We start from the raw sequence: 19,593 nt of genomic DNA, 5'->3' as shown, positions 1-19,593 counted from the left end.
GCCTCTCTGAAAATGTGTTGTTTTTTTTTCTTTTTCCTGTCACATATTGAGCCTGTTTAAAAAGGCAGAGTAAAAATTATTTGTTTCTTATCCCAAAATATAATATTTACGTTTTTTTCATCTGATTCCGTACATAACGCTGACGCCAAGCTCGAAATTCGAACGTGTATTTACAGTGTTGTATATATTCAGTGGTAACTTCAAAACCGGATGTGCTGCATGTCGAAAAATTTAGATTTAGCTATTTGAATACATGCAGATTAACATAATGGGTTGCATTTCATGTTTCCCTAAACTTTTTTTTTTGCCCTTTGTGTAACAAACAGTATGTGTACCCACTTTGTGAGCCATGCATATAATATATATATATATATATATATATATATATAAAAACCTGGTGATGGCGCAGTGGTTAGGGCAGTGGCTTGGGACCCAAAAAGTCCTGAGTTCAAGCCCCGTTGGGCCACTGAATATATATATATATATATATATATATATATATATATATATATATATATATATAATATATATGCTGTATGTGTATATGTATATATATATATATATATATATATATATATATATGTTGTATGTGTATATATATATGCTGTATGTGTATATATATATATATATATATATATATATATATATATATATATATATATATATATATATATGCTGTATGTGTATATACATATATATATATATATATATATATATATATATATATATATATATATATATATATGCTGTATGTGAATATATATATATATATATATAGTGTTGTGGTTACCAGATTCGCAAACCACCATTCAGGTCCCTTAGGTGAGGTATCTCGGTAAGTGCATGTGTAGTTAGGCCCAAACCCGTTGTCTAGTGGGAATACATGTCATTTATGCGAGCTGCGACTCTTCAGGATAGCCGTTTTTCTTTTACTATCTTTATTTTGGACCAACCGCCATGATCACAACCACAACATCAACCACCGACCACAACCACCGCTTCACCACAACCGCCACGACCTTCACGCACACCTCACAACCGTAGCATCGCCACCGTTCTTGCCCCGCTGTGGGTACCGGTGTTGGACTCATGCAGAACGCGCGTCGAACAGCGTGTACAAAATCACGGATTTTGTGCTTCAAAAACGGATCAAAAACGACACACGCCCACTTTTTGCCGTCCAATCGGTGAGCGAGGGGCGAATTGGCCCCGCCCCCAGGGCGATCGATATATGCAAATTTGTGGATCAAAAAGCCTTCACGCCCACTTTTTCTCGGGCCAATGGGGAGCGAGGTGAAAGGTCAAAGGGAGGGGGTCAAAGGCGAAGTTACGGGGGGATAAAAGGACGGTGTTCGTCAGTCAGAAAAGGAGAGAGAACGGAAAAGGAGTCAGCAGAACGAGAACGAGAAGGAGTCGGAACGAAGAGAGTCGCAAACGAGAACGAGAAGGAGTCGAGAACGAGAAGGAGTCGGAACGGAGGGGACGAGTGTGGAAGACTGGAGCCCGAAGCCTGCAGTGGCTGGAGAAGCTGAAGAGAGTCGGACGAGGGGGTGCTCGCGTCGGTGCCAGGAGCTGCACGCCCGAGGGAGGCCGGCAGCGCGACCTGGCCGAGGTGGAGACGCACACCAGGGATAATAAAGATCCTCTATACCCCGAGCATCAGCAACCCCCTCCTGTTTCCCCCCGCGCTGAGATAGTGCGACCAAGGGGGCCCCGTTCCCATCCCCTGCCAGGCACTGTCCACGAGGCCCGCGGGTTGCGGGGCCATCGCCGCTCCGCGTCTCATCACCAGACGGGTAGGCCCGACCCGGTCTCGGCCTCAGGCCGCCTCATTCTTGAGGGTATTTCTTTTCCTTGGTTTTGGGTATGTGTTGTCGGCGCCGTCTGTGAAGTAGAATTGTATAAGTGTTGCCGTGTGCTCGGTAGTCGGTATTAGCTCTGCACTGTGTTTTCACTTTTATGTTTGCTTTTTGTGTAAATGGAATTGTGTTTTCTTTTTTTTGTGTGCATTTGGTGGAATTGAATTTGTGTGCTTCCCGTGTGCCGCGAATAAATGTGCTTTATTGTTGAACTGTTCTCCCGCTTCGCTTCGTCTTTTCCCCCATTGAACCCTCATCTTGCTTCACGTAAAGGGTTGGTAGTGGGCTGAGTACGCCCGATAATTAATCGAACCGTCGAGGTCGACGATAACACCGCTCGGTTATTCTGATAGTACGGAACGGGTCGCTTAAGTGGCCCGTGTCCGAAGTCGACCTGCGGCGAGGTGCGATCGCCCGGTCTACCCTCCGCGTGGGTACTTAGGTAGGTCGAATTTGGCGAGCAACCCTATCCCACGCGGGGGCTGATTGGCTCGATCGCGGTGAGACCGAAAGGTCCACCCGTGACTGGTTCCCGGCGTTAGTCCGAGAGGGTCACGACTGGATTGTCCGTCCGGTGGGCGACGTGCCGCGATTCGAGTTACGTGGCCGTCAGCACGCCGGCGGGCGCGAAATCCGCAACACTGGTGTCAGGAGTGGGATATAAACTCATCGCCCTCCTCGCGGCACGGGTATCGGAGAACAGGAAAACGGGCTCTCCTGTCTCCGGCTAAATTCACGGGAATCGGTCCAGGGGTGAGAGAAGCGACCCCCGATTCCCTCCAAATTACGAGCGAGCAAATTAACCCTTCACGAGAAGCAAGATGGCGTCTCAAGGCGAGCGGGAGCCGGGGGTATTAGAAATGTATATGTGTAGTAATGTAGAATCCATGGTCCAGGATGGAATCCCCGTGCAGGAAATGTTGATTGTGCAGGAACACGGACTCCCCCAACTGAACCCAGGGCCCGAGGTGGGTGCGGCAGCGGCCGCGGTGTATGACACCTCCCCCCCCCCTCTCCACCAAGACCCTTCCCCAACCCCTGCCGAAACGGCTCACTTGAGTGCATCCGACATGGCCCAGCTATTCACCATGCTGGCACAAATGAATGCGGCAATGACAAATGAAATAAAAAACGAAATGAAAGACATGAACAAACAAATAAACGAAAAGATGGATACATTCACAAACGAAATAAAACGCATGAAAACTAAAATGGAAACAAACATAAAGGAAGAAACGAGAAAGCTACGGGGTGAGACGCAGAACATGGGCCGATGCCTGCAGGCGGGCATGAAGGCCGTGAGCAGGGAACTTAAAATGGCGACTCCACGTGTCGGAACAAACGAGCTGGAAGGGGGTGCAACGGCTGACAGGCCCGCGGTGGAGGCGGGTAAGAAAATAATTCGGGAGACAAGAGACGAGGTGAAAGTAATTGGGAGGGAGAGAAAAGAACAATTAATACGGAAAGCAAGGATGAGGTACGCGGAGATCGTGAAAGAGCAAGGAGTGAAAAACAGGGAAGGACGGGAGCGACTTAAAGAGAAAGCAAGGTTGACCTACATAAAGATAAGGGAAAGACGCCAGAAAGAAGCAGAGACCAATAAACACGATGAAGACGGGGTAAGTGACGCGCACACACACACGGAGGTAGTGGAGGATAATGGGGGTGAGCTGGCGGACTGGGTAGAGACCCAGTGCGAGCACCTGGATGGCCTCCTCCAGGAACGAGGGGAGGGAGTATGCCCCCTTGAGGCGAGTCACGACCAGGTGAGTTCGGTCGTGTTTTGCGAGGTTGAGGGGACGGGTGCTGTGGACGGGTGCACGGAGAGCTTGGGGGGTGTAGAGGCCCCGGAGACCCTTGTGGGGACACGAATCCCCAGTGTGGTTGTCCCTGTGTGTGTGGTGCAAGGTGTGAGTGCGTCCCCGTGTGTGGAAGCGACCCCGTGTGTGAGTGGTATGGTGGCGATGGTGCCGGAGTGTGTGCTTCCCAGCACGCCGTGTGTGGATGAGGCACCGTGTGTGGTAGAGGCCGTGGGTGTGAGTGAAACGGCCTGTATGAATGAGGCACCGTGTGTGAGTGAGGCCGTGTGTGTGGATGAAACGGCCAGTGTGGATGAGGCACCGCGGGTGAGTGCCCCCGCGTGTGTGGATGAGGCACGGAGTGCGAGTGAGGCACCGCGGGTTAGTGCCCCCGCGTGTATGAGTGAGGCACGGTGTGTGGATGAGGTACCGCGGGTGAGTGCCCCCGCGTGTGTGGATGAGGCACGGAGTGTGAGTGAGGCACCGCGGGTTAGTGCCCCCGCGTGTGTGGGTGAGGCACAGCGGTTGAGTGCCCCCGCGTGTGTGAGTAGTATGGTTTGTGTGAGTAGTGAGGCACGCGTGAGTGAACGGCCGAGTGCAAGGGAAACCGTGTGTGTGAGAGAGCGGTATGTGAGGGAGATGTCGGTTGGCATGCGGGAGCACGCAGCCGCGTCTCCCGGTGTGAGTTTAATGGAGTGGACTGTGTGCGTCGTAACACGCAGGTGTGCGTGGGTTGAATGGCGACAGAGACGGCGACAGAGGAGAGAAAGCCGAGTAGCGGCTGTAGTTGTTTCTGGGACCGTGCCGGGTTCACCCAGCAGTGAGCACGCGGTCCGTGCTGTGCAACGCACGAGACCGCCACGTGCTCGCTTGCGAGAGTGAAGTCCCGGTCCGGAAACGCACGCGGTGGATTTGCCGATCCCGCGGACGGACAAAGTTTAGGCAGGATAACGGATTTGGACCAGACGGGTTCTCCATGCGATCGTGTGTGTTAAGCTCCAACGGGCAAAGCACATGTGTTCGCGTGGGGAACCCCTCGAGAAGTGGGGCTTGTGTTTTTTTTTTTTTTTGCGCACGGTGACGTCATGGCTGCACGTGTGGTTGGAATCCGGCAGGAGGGGTATCTCTGCCGGATGGTAGCGTCCAAGGAGGGACGAGGAACACGTGCAGCTGCATGACGTCACGGGCAGGTGTAAAGTGCGCGAGCTCTGAGTTGCCGCGCAGGTGCTGCGCATGGAAAAAAAAAAAAAAAAAAAAAAAGCAAGCCTCACTTTCGGGTGTACAGGATTCCTGGGCAAGGGGTGGAAGACCCCCTTACCTGGGCACAGGATGGAAACTAGTTAGGGGGAAGGGTTAGCTTAGCTAGACCGACTTCATGGGGCAGGGGTAAGTCCTCATGGAGTCCGTGGAATGGATTAGTTAGAGGGATTGTAGCCAGATTTAGGATGGGAAATAAAATGAATTTATGATTTGAGGACAGTGACAGACTTGTGGATGTGTAGAGGGGACGTAGTTTAGCTACGTAGTGTTAAATGGAACGTGCTGTAGTTTAAGGGACGACGTGGGAGCACGAGTTAGTTAGGGGATGTAGTTAGAAGGATGGCAGAGTTCAGCGGTGTGTGTGTTGAAGAGTTGGTGAGTGAAGTGGAAGCATGTGCTTGGTGAGTGAGTGAGGCCAGCGGGTCTGTGTGAATGGAGCGAATGGGGAATGCATGGTGCGATGAGTGATTGGGGGGAGGAGTGACTCCCGCCCAAGGGACCCCCGGGGTCAGTGTAGAGTGAGTTAGCTGGGTTAGTCAAATTGAAAAATGGAGGTCGTTTTGTTGTTGGTGGGAAAGTAGGCTCGAGACCCATTTGGAGGGGTGCAGGAGCCCTGTTGATGGGCTTGGGAGCGTGGCTGCGAAAGGTGAGTATCGCTGAGTGGGTACCCCGGGCACCAGGCTAGTCGGCCGCGGTAGGCCAAGGGCCCATGGGGGGCCGGGATAGAGTAGTGGGCACGGGTGCGCCTGCTTGGTGCGGGGGCCCGGGGCGCCATTAGCCGCGTGGGCAGTGTTGTGGGCACGGGTGACCCTCGGAAAGGGGCCCGGGAGGCCGGCCTGCCACGTGTGCGTTTCAGGGGAGGTGCCATGGGGGGCACTCCCCGGTGTTAGGGAGCTGGTAGGCTCGGAGGCAGTGTAGTGCCCGGGGGTGCCATAGCGGGAGATTCGGCAGAGGGTCGTGCCTGCCAAAGGGAGCCACGTGTCCCAGCCAGGAGACCGTGTGAGGGCACGGAGAGAAAATTGGGGGGCGAGGCCCGAAATTGTAAGGACACCAACACAGGCGACGGGAATCTGGGTTGTTAGAACCAATAGTTTAAGCAAGAGGCGCTTGTTGAAAGCCCCGGGGTAGTTTAACAGTTAAATGGTTAGGGTAGATTAGGAAGTGTACCCCTCCGCACCATCCATCCCCTCGCTGTCGTTGTGGGCCGCTGGACCCACTTGGTGTTAAGATCGCCGAACTCTGGGGAGGCCATTCTGAGGCTTCGTTGGGCCTCGGCACAGGACGTTAGCTCTCCCTTGTTCCCCTCCGTGAAGGGAACGTAGGGGTTGGGAGTAGGCTAGGTGACAGGATAGGTTAGCCGAACAAGGACGATAAAGGGGGTTAGGGGACGATTTATAGTGGGGGAGTAAAAATAAAAACAACAAAAAAAAATAAGTTGGGGCTAAATTGGGGTTTGACAAATTAAGGGAGTGGGTATGTACAGTGACAGGCAAAGGCGATAGGTTGGGAGGGAGACGGGTAGGTAGGTCCGAGCCCGCCTTCCAAGTGGCCAGCACCACCGCACTCCCTCCACCAACCTCCACTGAACGGCAAAGGCTTGCCAACTCCATCGGCTGGCCGTGTTTTTCTTCGAGGCGGAGGCCGGCCAACTTCATCGGCAGCTGTTGTTTTGCTGCAAGGCCTGTGCCATCGGCTGGCCGTGTTTTGCTTCAAGGCCTGTGCCGGCCACTTCATCTGCAGCTGTGGTACTTCAAGGCCTGTGCCGGCCAGTTCATCTGCCGGCTGTGTTTGCCTGCTGCGGGCTGTGTTTGCCTGCTGCCTTTGCCATGCCCACTGCCCACGTTCACCAGCCCCGTTCAATTTTTGCTTTGCCCCCCCCGTTCATTTCCATGTGCGCCAGGATCGTAAAAGCAACAGTTTGCAAGCTGCAAGAACTGCCCTGTTGGCAGCTACAACACGGGCCTGCAGTGGCAGCCCGTGCACCGTGTTTGTGTCCATGCATCCATTCGTTGTGCTCATTGCGTGTGCCACTTGAGCTGGCACGGAGACTGCGTTTGTGCAGCCCATGCACCGTTGTGGTTCACTACATTCAGTTCAAACCGTTCATGCATCCATTCGTTGTGCTCATTGCGTGTGCCACTTGAGCTGGCACGGAGACTGCGTTGTGCAGCCCAAGCACCGTTGTGGTTCACTGCGTTCAGTTCAAAAGGGAAGGCCTTGGACTGCGTGTGAGCAGCCAGCCACGTTCCCTGTCACCTGCATTGTTTGAGTCAGAGACTGCATGTGGGCAGCCTGGCTCCCTGCTAACTGCTTTCTTTTTGCAGAGTTCGATGATCCTGGGCCATGGTTTAGTGTAAAATTTGTAAGTTAAGGTTAAGATGTACTGTACATATGAGTGCGCCCCCGGCATGTATGTCTTAGCGCCGGCAATTTTATTTAAGTCGTCCGTGTGAGTGAGTTTGTTTAGATAGTTACGCAGCCCTCAGGTTATTTATTTTGGGGACACGAATACCATGAATGTCGCACTCAGGGATCCGTAGGTAAAATGTACTAGGGGAAAACTACACATGATGGCACACGAAAATTTGACGACTCGGGACGAGTCTGTAAAAAGGGAAGGGGTAGTGTTGTGGTTACCAGATTCGCAAACCACCATTCAGGTCCCTTAGGTGAGGTATCTCGGTAAGTGCATGTGTAGTTAGGCCCAAACCCGTTGTCTAGTGGGAATACATGTCATTTATGCGAGCTGCGACTCTTCAGGATAGCCGTTTTTCTTTTACTATCTTTATTTTGGACCAACCGCCATGATCACAACCACAACATCAACCACCGACCACAACCACCGCTTCACCACAACCGCCACGACCTTCACGCACACCTCACAACCGTAGCATCGCCACCGTTCTTGCCCCGCTGTGGGTACCGGTGTTGGACTCATGCAGAACGCGCGTCGAACAGCGTGTACAAAATCACGGATTTTGTGCTTCAAAAACGGATCAAAAACGACACACGCCCACTTTTTGCCGTCCAATCGGTGAGCGAGGGGCGAATTGGCCCCGCCCCCAGGGCGATCGATATATGCAAATTTGTGGATCAAAAAGCCTTCACGCCCACTTTTTCTCGGGCCAATGGGGAGCGAGGTGAAAGGTCAAAGGGAGGGGGTCAAAGGCGAAGTTACGGGGGGATAAAAGGACGGTGTTCGTCAGTCAGAAAAGGAGAGAGAACGGAAAAGGAGTCAGCAGAACGAGAACGAGAAGGAGTCGGAACGAAGAGAGTCGCAAACGAGAACGAGAAGGAGTCGAGAACGAGAAGGAGTCGGAACGGAGGGGACGAGTGTGGAAGACTGGAGCCCGAAGCCTGCAGTGGCTGGAGAAGCTGAAGAGAGTCGGACGAGGGGGTGCTCGCGTCGGTGCCAGGAGCTGCACGCCCGAGGGAGGCCGGCAGCGCGACCTGGCCGAGGTGGAGACGCACACCAGGGATAATAAAGATCCTCTATACCCCGAGCATCAGCAACCCCCTCCTGTTTCCCCCCGCGCTGAGATAGTGCGACCAAGGGGGCCCCGTTCCCATCCCCTGCCAGGCACTGTCCACGAGGCCCGCGGGTTGCGGGGCCATCGCCGCTCCGCGTCTCATCACCAGACGGGTAGGCCCGACCCGGTCTCGGCCTCAGGCCGCCTCATTCTTGAGGGTATTTCTTTTCCTTGGTTTTGGGTATGTGTTGTCGGCGCCGTCTGTGAAGTAGAATTGTATAAGTGTTGCCGTGTGCTCGGTAGTCGGTATTAGCTCTGCACTGTGTTTTCACTTTTATGTTTGCTTTTGTGTAAATGGAATTGTGTTTTCTTTTTTTTGTGTGCATTTGGTGGAATTGAATTTGTGTGCTTCCCGTGTGCCGCGAATAAATGTGCTTTATTGTTGAACTGTTCTCCCGCTTCGCTTCGTCTTTTCCCCCATTGAACCCTCATCTTGCTTCACGTAAAGGGTTGGTAGTGGGCTGAGTACGCCCGATAATTAATCGAACCGTCGAGGTCGACGATAACACTGCTCGGTTATTCTGATAGTACGGAACGGGTCGCTTAAGTGGCCCGTGTCCGAAGTCGACCTGCGGCGAGGTGCGATCGCCCGGTCTACCCTCCGCGTGGGTACTTAGGTAGGTCGAATTTGGCGAGCAACCCTATCCCACGCGGGGGCTGATTGGCTCGATCGCGGTGAGACCGAAAGGTCCACCCGTGACTGGTTCCCGGCGTTAGTCCGAGAGGGTCACGACTGGATTGTCCGTCCGGTGGGCGACGTGCCGCGATTCGAGTTACGTGGCCGTCAGCACGCCGGCGGGCGCGAAATCCGCAACAATATATATATATATATATGTATATGTGTATGTGTATGTATATATACACATATATGTGTATGTATATACCAAGTCGTATAACACCAGGGGGTTGACTCAGCCTGTCATCTTTCCGAGGTCGGCGAAATGAGTACCAGTGTACTGGGCCGGTGTATACCCCGGTTAAAATAGGTGTACCAGATCCGTGTGTCGTAAGAGGCGACCAGGGTTGCGTCAGGAAGGGCATCCGGTGTAAAACACGTGCCAAATCACTATGCGGATCATATGGATGATCCGCTGTGGCGACCCCGAACGGGAGCAGTCAAAAGAAGAAGAAGAAGATATATATATATATATATATATATATATATATATATATATATATATATATATATATATATATATATATATATATATATATATATATATATATATATATACATACATATAAGGCCTGTCTCAAACGTCAAGACCATCAAAGGATTCCACACGTTTGTGCCGAATACAGTAGCACATGAGTTATTCAGGACAGGTCAGTATGGAAACATGCGCTAGAGCAGCGAATCGCTGTGTCCACTTTCTGCCGGTACTTCAGGGGCCTCCGTCTGGCCGTCCCCCAGGCAGATGCCTGGCCCATCCCCATCTCCTTGAGATTCCGATCAACCTGCTGCAACCACGAGGCACGTGGTTGGCCCATTAGCCTCCTCCACTCATGAGACTCCCTCGCTGAGAGAATCTGGTGAGCAGGATCAGCGTCAGGAAAATGAGCCATATGTCCATACAGCCGCAGCTGACACTCACGGACTATGCAGGAAACAAATCTCATTTGAGTCTCTCTCAGCAACCGCTCGTTGGACACAAAGTCCAACCAGTGAAAGCTAAGGATTCTCCAAAGAGACCTGGTACCAAAGGAATTAAGTCTCCATTTCAGATTGTTGGTCAGAGTCCAAGTCTCACATCTGTAGAGCAAGACTGGAAGCACCAAGGACCTGAAAACTCGGATTTTCGTCCTCCCGCACAAGTAACAGCAGCGCCACACCCCATGATGCAGTGAATCCATCACTCCCCAGGCCTAACCCAGACGTCTATTGATCTCTGAATCACAGCCAGCAGAGACATGAATATCACTGCCAAGGTAAGTTAATCTCTCCATGACCTCAACATCCTCACCACAAACAGACACAGACAGGACAGCAGCATCCAAGATGTCATTGAAAGCCTGGATCTTAGTTTTGACCCAGGAAACCCGTAATCCCAGTGGCTCCGCCTCCTCTTTCAGCACTTTGAGGGCCCCCAAAAGGATATCTGAAGTCTCCGCAAAGATGACTGCATCATCTGCGTAATCAAGGTCAGAGATCTTGACATTCCCAAACGATGCACCGCGCCTTGATCTCTCCGACATCCTCCCAAAATCCAGTCCATACAAGCACTGAAAAGTGTGGGGGCCAGTACATACCCCTGACAAACTGCATTCACAACTGGAAATTAGTCGGAGATGATATTACCACATCTCACAGCACTCTCAGTACCAGAGTAGAGTTCAGACATCAGATTGATCAGTTTTGGTGGCACCCCACGAAGACCAAGAATCCTCCAGAGGGCATCCCAATTCACTGAATCAAACACTTTACAGAGATCAACATAGGCTGCAAAGCAGCCCCTGCCAAAACTCTCATCTGTGTTTGGTGAGGACCCGAAGAGCAAGGATACGGTCACTCGTTGACCTCTTTGGTGTAAAGCTTGACTGCTCTTGACGCTGGTGCTCAAGCAGATGGTGGCGAACCCTTCCAATAATTATCTGAGCAAAGAGCTTGCCCGGCACTGAGAGCAGCGCCACCCCTCAGTAGTTGTTGCAGTCTTGGCGATCACCCTTCCCTTTCCAGAGAGGGACAACAAGGCCCCTCTTCCAGTCAGTTGGGATGATGCCTGTGATCTGGGCAGAGTACAACTGCATGCAACGACACAAGTGCAGCATTTCCACTTGCCTTGAGAAGTTCATCATGGATGCTACAGATCCCTGGAGCTTTACCCCATTTCAACCGGTTCACCGCAGCCTGTGTTTCCACAAGCGAAGGTGGACCACAGTTGATTGGAGGGTCAGCAAAAGTTATTGTAACACCCCTGACGTCCAGCTCGACATCTGGTGGATCAGCCTGGTACAACCGCTCAAAGTAACCGGCCCAGCGGGCCTTCATTTCGACTCCTCTGTCAAGAGCCTACCACCCTCTGCTCTAACTGCAGTACACCGATGGACGGGCTTGGATGAACGAATGCGCGAATTCCCCTGTAAGCAGGACGAGAATCACTTGACCTTAGGTGATGCTCTATCTCCTCACAGATTCCTCGCACATAAGCCTCCTTGCCTACTCTTAGCGCACGTATAGTTTTATGCCTCAGCTCCCTGAACAGCTCAGCTCTGCCATTCAGCCTGTCCCTGCGACTCTGGTCGGTCAATGGTATTCAGTGTCCCTTGAGAGACAAAATTATTCTTTGCCCTGCGGTGAGTTCCAAGACATCCACCGTCATCATCAAGGACAGTGGTCTTGAAGGCACTCCACAACTCTTCAGGACCTCCAAAAGCACCCAGACCCCCCAAATCTCCACTCATCTTGTTCGCAAACTCCTCAGCTACCCTCTCATCCTTGAACTTGCCAACATCCAGCCTTGGCTGGGATGATACCATTCTCCTGGAATGAAGGTGCAACTTAAGACTTGCTACAACAAGCCGGTGGTCAGTATTGAGGAACTGAGCACTCCGGTGGACCCTGCAGTTCTGGATCATCCTCCACCGACCATCAACGAGAACATGGTCAATCTCCTTTGCCACACTGCCAGCGTTGGAATACCAAATCCAGCGATGAGCTTGTGGGCGCTGAAATCATGAAACTAACATCCCGACAGAGAATATGAGTTATTGGCGACATTTATCCATCTATTCCCTCCTATATAAACACAACCTCGGTGCATGCTTCTCCTGGTGTTCCCACAATCCATTGTGACAAAATGCCTGTCAATGACGTTTAATTTCACCAGTGTGCAGTGATTTAATTCCTCATGAAGGAGAAAAACTTAGTTGCAGATATCTACAGCCAATTGAGTCGTGTCGGAGAGGCCTGCCTGGCAGCTAGCAGTGTCAAATGTATGTTAAACACTTCAAAGACAGAAACACGGACATCGCTGATCATCTAGGCTGTGGCCACGACGCAAACAGTTGATGCGCTCATCAGTGAGGACCGAAGGGTGTGACGGTTTGGGAGATTGCAGTGCAGCTTGGCATAGGACACAATGCCATAAAGGAGATGATAGCAACCTTGGGATATCGGAAAGTTTGTTCCTGTTGGCATCCCCATTTGCTTATGGAAGAACACAAAAACACACGTATGGATGTGTCATCACAGTTCCTTCAATGACATGCTGTCAAGGGCAATGACTTCCTGTCCTGTATCGTGACTGGTGACAAAAGCGGGTTCCACTATTTCGACCCCAGAAACAAAGCAGCAAAGCATGGAATGGCATCACTCCACATCTCAAAAAAAAGAAGTCCAAAAGAGTACCCTCCATTGGCAAAGTTATGGGAATCGTCTTCTGGGATGCCAAGGGACCAATTATGGTTGACTGTTTTACTGTGCAATGAACGTGCTCATGACTTTCGTTATGGTCCTCCTAAAACTCAATACTTGAAAGTCTCCCATATAAATCTGTCTCTGTGAAATGTTGTTTGTTAGTTTGTAAGTTTGTCAGCTGATTTTTGATGGTTTCCTCTCAACTCTGGTGAGAGGATATACTCCAGAATCAATTTGGGCACAAAACAAACTTTCCAGTGGAGACACTGCTTCAGCGTTCATATGAATGTGCTTTACAAGCAGTTATGTTGAACAATTTATGATACGGGCTAAACCATTTTATTTTGTAACTATCCATCTTTCTTCATTGCTTCAGCGTTCATATGAATGTGCTTTGCAAGCAGTTATGTTGAACAATTTATGACATGGGCTAAACCATTTTATTTTGTAACTATCCATCTTTCTTCATTTTTGTTGTTTGTGGTAATTGAAACCTGTGTATATTGGTTGTGGGATCAGTGGTTGGGCCATTTGGCTACCCTGCTTTATTATTACTAGTACGGGCCCGTAGGGGCGGGCCCGTAGGTGCGTAAACGACGACTGGATTGGGGCATTATTTCACCCCCCCCTCACCCACCCCCTCCCATCTCTCGACCCCTCCTCTCTCCCCCTCTCTCGTTCCAGTACCCTCTCTCGTCGGTGAGGCATGCCAGTATGTGCAGCTTCATTCCTTCGCTCTCATAAACGACAACTGGATAGGGGCATTTTTTTCCAATTAGATCGGACCAACCGTATCATAAATGGCCATAACTTGGAAAACACCTGGGAAACATACTCAGGTCCCCAGCGTCAATTGTGACGTCATATCAAACGAAGGAGAATTGTGATGCCCCCTCTCTCTCGCCCCTCTCTCTCGCCCCCACTCTCACCCCCTCTCTTGCCCCCTCCTCTCTCCCCCTCTCTTGAATTGTGATTCCCCCTCTCTCTCACCCCCTCTCTCTCCCCCTCTCTCTCACCCCATCTCTCTCACCCCCCTCTCTCACCCCCTCTCTCTCACCCCCTCTCTCTCCCTCCCCTCTCTCTCCCTCCCCTCTCTCCCTCCCCTCTCTCCCTCCCCTCTCTCCCTCCCCTCTCTCTTCCCCTCTCTCTCCCCCACTCTCTCCCCCTCTCCCCTAGTATTGCCCCCTCTCTCTCCCCTCTCTTTCCCCCCTCTCTCCACCCTCTCTCACCCCGAGTCTCGCCCCTCTCTCTCACCCCTCTCTCTCTCTCTCGCCCTTCTCTCTCGCCCCCACTCCCACCCTCCTCACACCCCTCTCCCGTCCCTCTCTCTCGTCCCCACTCCCACCCCTCTCTCTCCCCCTCTGTTGCGCTCCTCTCTCCCCCCAAGTCTCACCCTTCCTCTCTCCCCCTCCTCTCTCGCCCCCACTCTCATTCCCCCCTCTCCCGTCCCCCTCTCTCGCAGATATTGGTCGACAGATAAATGGCCATAACTTTGGAACCGCTCGTCCGATTAACATCAAACCTCGAAAAGGCACATCCGCGGGTCCCCAGCAATATTCCTGGAAAGTTTCAATCAGATCGGACCGTCAATCGTGCAAAAGTAATAAAAAAATAATAAATAAATAAATAAACATTAATTGTGACGTCATTCGTGATGTCATAGCACCGTGTCTTGTCATTGGTCGACAGATAAATGGCAGTAACTTGGGAACTGCTTATCCGATTGATATTCTTGCGAATTTGCACCCGCCGGCGTGCGGACGGCCACGCAACTCGGATTGCGGCACGTCGCCCACCGGACGGACAATTCAGTCATGACCCTCCGGGAACTATCACCAGGAGCCAGTCACGGGTGGGCCTTTCGACCTCACTACAATCGTGCCAATCGGCCACCCGCGTAGGATAGGGTTGTTCGCCAAACTCGACCTACCTAAGTACCCACGCGGAGGATGGTAAACCGGGCGATCGTACCTCGCCGCAGGTCGACTCCGGACACGAGCCGCTTGGGCGGCCCGTTCCGTACTATCGGAATAACCGAGCGGTGTTATTGTCGACCTCGACGGTTCAGATTATTTACCGAGATGTTGCGCCCACTACGAACCCTTTACGTGAAGCAAGATGGAGGGTCAATAGAGAAAAGACGAAGCGAAACGGGCACAGTTCAACAAGCAAGCATTTTATTCACACGCACACACAGACAAGCACGTAAGGCACGTATTTACAGCCATACACAATCAAAATGCACATAAAGTAATTAAAAGAAACGATGCGGAGCTACAACCAAATACGAGTACACACGGCAACACTTAAAACAATTCTACTTTACGAGACACGGCGCCACAAGATCCATACAAAAACCCCGAAAAGAAGATGGTGACTTCCCTTTGGCTGGTGAGTCCCTCTCCCGCGACCGTCAGCGTGGTCCCGCCCAGCCCCGACCTCTCTCGTGGCCGGCGAACCCTCTCCAACACTCCCTGTCCGGACGCACAGGTCCACTTCGCAACGGGCGCTGCCGCGTCTCCCGTCCGTGCCTTCGTGACAGGGCCGCTCGCCAAGGCGCGGGCACAGGACCTCTTCCTGAAGACCAACTCTCCACAAAAACCAACCGAACCACCAGCCAAGACGAAGAGGAAGAAAAAGCGCTCCTTGCGCCCGCCCGTGTCCGTCTTTTATCGCCCAGGGCTCCGCCCTTCGCCCCGCCCCGTTCTCGGCTCCACCTGCCTTCGAGAGGGTTCCCGAAAAGGGCGTTCCCTCACGCTTTCCCTCCACCCCGCTCCGTCCGGGGGCCGAGGGAGTCAGTTTTTGGCTCGGAGCCAGAGAATTATTCCCCCAAAAGAGGCCCCACCTTTACATGACCTCTGACCTTTGACCTGCATTGCTCTTCCTCCACTCCAAAGCACGGGGAAGTCAGACGGGAAAAACAGGCGGGAAAAGCCCACCGAGCATCCTTGTTGGTTTTTGTTTGTTCCTCCGCGGAGATCGTAACCGTACGGAGCCTGTTGAATGGCGAGTGGCGAAGATGTGGTAGCGTAGATGGTGGAGGTGGCGTGATTGCAGTGTGGTTGGCACTGTGGTGGGGATGGCGTGGTTGTTGAGATGCTGTTTGTTTGAAATAAAAGATATAACAGAAAAACGCCAAACTCAAAGGATCGCAGCCCGAATGGATCACATAAATTCCCTCTATACAACGGGTTTGGGCTTACTACACATGTACTTAGAGATATCTCACCTGTGGGCCCTTTATGGTGTAATGCGAATTTCCACAGCCGTAACAATATCAAACCTTGAAAAGGAACATCCGCGGGTCCCTAGCAATATTCCTGGCAAGTTTCAATCAGATCGGACCATCAATCGTGCAAAAATAAATAAATAAACATTAATCGTGATGTCATAGCAACGTGTCTTGTCATTGGTCGACAGATAAATGGCCGTAACTTGGGAACCGCTCGTCCGATTGATATCAAACCTCGAAAAGGCACATCTGCGGGGCCCCGGCAATATTCCTGGCAAGTTTCAATCAGATTGGACCAGCGGTCGTCGAGAAACGGTGGTCGCAAACAGACAGACAGACAGACACACACACACACACACACACACACACACGGATTGCTGGAATTATAGATAGATTTGAGGGTGAAAACTGTCCAAATTTCCATGTTTTTTTGTGACAGGCCCTGTTGGCATCAGTGACCACATCTGATTTGCTGGAGATCATGTCACTACTGTTTTGTGGTGCTGATGTTGAGAGCAAGGATGCTCATGGATATTCTGCAGATAAGAGAGCACAAAACGCTGGGCAACATCTCCAGTTGGAGCTGCTGTCGCTCAACTCCAAGGCAGTTAATAGTACCTGATGGATACACATCAGTTTGTTTTCTGTAGAATTTTCATTGGGACTAATCAAAGTTAGATGCAAGGGTGGGTTGCAAAGGAATCAAGACTTTGTAATTGCTAAGAAAAGCAAAAACATTTTTCTATCTTTAGGTAACAATTACACCTTATTTTTATGAGGACTTAAATGTTTTTATTTATTTATTTGTTTGTTTATTTTACAGATATCGATGCTCAGGGAAGAGCTGAATGATAGAGGAGTGATGTTTACACAACAATGGAAAAGTGGGAGTCAGCATACAAGGGAGGATCAATAAATGAGGAATACATCTAGACAGTATAATAAGAATGGATCTACAGACAAGATTGGGGAACCAAGGGGGCTAACGAAACAAGCAATGTATTAGCAGATGAGAACTTGACAAACAGATTAAATGTGGTAGAGTGCTTGTGCATGGGAAAGTAGAGTAGATCCTAATGGAAAAAAAGATCAGGAAACGGAATATGGAATAACACGAAGTGGCAGTAACTCACCATTTAAAGAGTGGAGAGAAGAATGATTGGACAGAGGTTGACAAAGAAGGACAAGCTGAGGAAAGAGGGCGAGAAAGAATGAGCAGCAGTGCAGGATTTTAGAACATGGACACGATTCCCCCAAACACTTGTCCCAATGATGTGTACACACTTGTGAGCCTTAGGGTGTGACCTCAAGTTTCCCTCGGTCAGATTCCCTTTCCAAGTTGAGAATGTGAGCTGCTCGACTGCAATTGCTGCCTCAACACAAGATTCATTGTGCAGAGTCGAGAGGATGGATGGGATAGCCTCAGACTAGATCTGTGTCTGATTCTGTGGAGTCAAAAGATCTCAATCTTATTAGAATCTTCTGCGATGAGTCAGAAGCACAATGTCTGTTGCTTTCACATCGTTGGCACATCGGTGTTTGATAGAGAGTCGGATTTCATGAAAGTTTTCTCAGGCATAATCATTATCAGATGACTGTGTAGATGGTAGCCTCACGCTTTTGTGAGAGGGCAGATTGCAGTGCTTTCCAGTTGGTCTTTGCAGACAGTGAGATTTTGTGGCATTGAAGTCGCTCCCATGAAGTCATTCTGCCCTTCTCCTTTGGCTGCCTCTCATCTATCTGGAAGTCATAAAACATCACTCATATCTTCAAGAAGGGTGCAAGAACAGATCCTCTCAATTACAGACCAGTGAGCTTATTTCCAATTTCAAGCAGAGTCACAGAATCCATAATTGCTGATGATGTAAAGTCTTTCCAGTTTTCAAATGGCCTGATCTCTGACTATTGGCGGTTTGTGTTAGCTCTCATATGAGCCTCAAGATGGTATGCAAAAAAAAAAATTCCTTCCTGGTCTGCTGTTCCTCTCTCAGCAATGGTTGGAAGCCCTAAATCTCAATGAAGAGGTGAGAACCATTTCCTTGGACATACTTTAGGCATTCAGCACAGTCTAACATCCTGCTTTGCTTGCCAAGCTCTCTGACTGAAACAATCAAGGCCCCTTCATTCCTGGATTTCTCACTGTTTCCACTCACTTGGAAAATCATGAGGACCCCCTGAGGGGGTCCATGGGAGTTGCCCCCCAAAATAGGTATTTGTTTTCTTCTGAGAAACTACACATATGCAATTCTTATGAAACTTGACCGCAAGCTTCATCACCTCTGATGTACCAATGTTTATTCAAGGCATTAAAAAAATCAGGGTCTGACGGGGTCTACGGAGGGAGTTTACAGGGCATTTGCCCCCTTTAAAGAGGTATTTGCTTACTTCTCAGAAACAAAATGCACAATTTCAATGAAACTTGACCACTACCTTCATCACCCATGATGCACCAAAGTTTGTTCAAGGCATTAACAACATCGGCGTCTGACGGGGTCTTCAGAGGGAGTTTACGGGGTGGTTGCCCCCCCATAGAGGTATTTTCTTTCTTCTCAGAAACTACACATGCAATTCTTCTGAAACTTGACCACAACCTTCATTACCATGATACACCAAAGTGTGCTCATGACATTAGATAAATCAGTGTCTCAGGGGGTCTACGGGAGGTTGCGCCCCAAAGGAGGTATTTGCTTTCTTCTCAGAAACAAAATGCACAATTTCAATGAAACTTGACCACCACCTTCATCACCTGTGATGTACTAAAGTTTGTTCATGACATTAAAAAAAATTAGGGTCAAAGGGGTTCTCCGGGGTGGTTGTCCCCAAAATATGTATTTGCTTTCTTCTCCAAAACCACACACACAATTTCGATGAAATTTGAACAAAACCTTTATCACCCGTGATGTACCAAAGTTTGTTCACAGCATTAAAAAAACAATCCATAGGTATTTACTTTCTTCTCCTTTATATATTTTGTGGGTCATCCATGCCTTCCAGTAGTTCCATGGTTATCTTATCCAGCTGCTACCTCGTGAGCACCCAGGGGTTTTGCTCCTATATTTATTTACTTGTTCTCTGGATAATTGATGTTTATAACTTCTTATCATATTCATTTTTCTTTGCAGTACGCTTCTTTCTTAAAAACGAAACAGTTGTAATAATTCCCAACATTTATTGTTTGTTTCATTACATTTTTCTTTATCCCCTTTACATTTTTACCACATTTAGAAGTGCCATCTTTTGAAGAATAGAATTTCTAAGCATAAGCCTTTGCTCACAATCCTACAAATTCACCCATAATTGAACCACGCATGATAAGTCAAGAATTGATGTTCCTACATCCATCCATCAGGATGGACCATACTCAGTACAGAGCGTCAGTGCTGCCAAAGCAGTCTACTGGGCTATTTCGGCACAATCCTGGACAGGTCACCACTCCAACACAGGATACTCAAATAGCTCAATCATCCCAGCCAGCTGGCACTCATTTTGCCGACCTCGGAAGGATGACAGGCTGTCAGCCCCACCTTGTGTTAATTCAACGGATGAGCGAGATTTG

The 19,593-nt window shown here is 50.1% G+C and overlaps 1 protein-coding gene across 1 annotated transcript in view; it reads left to right on the top strand.

Annotated features, from left to right (window-relative positions):
* The window catches only part of LOC147010283 (arf-GAP with Rho-GAP domain, ANK repeat and PH domain-containing protein 1-like), a 46,802-nt gene extending 29,221 nt beyond the window's left edge, over positions 1–17,581 (top strand). Inside the window, exon 6 of the mRNA XM_085859377.1 lies at positions 16,477–17,581. Within this exon, the coding sequence (XP_085715503.1) occupies positions 16,477–16,659 (183 nt within the window). The 3' untranslated portion in view covers positions 16,660–17,581. The remainder of the gene's footprint in view (positions 1–16,476) is intronic.
* Positions 17,582–19,593: the final 2,012 nt, after the last annotated feature.

Source organism: Eptatretus burgeri, chromosome 16 (genome assembly GCF_056783735.1).
Source record: "Eptatretus burgeri isolate ZD-2024b chromosome 16, Ebu_testis_v1, whole genome shotgun sequence".
In the NCBI taxonomy this organism is placed as follows: Eukaryota; Metazoa; Chordata; class Myxini; order Myxiniformes; family Myxinidae; genus Eptatretus; species Eptatretus burgeri.
Note: the sequence above shows the minus strand (reverse complement) of the source record. Positions and strands in the feature narration are given on the sequence as shown.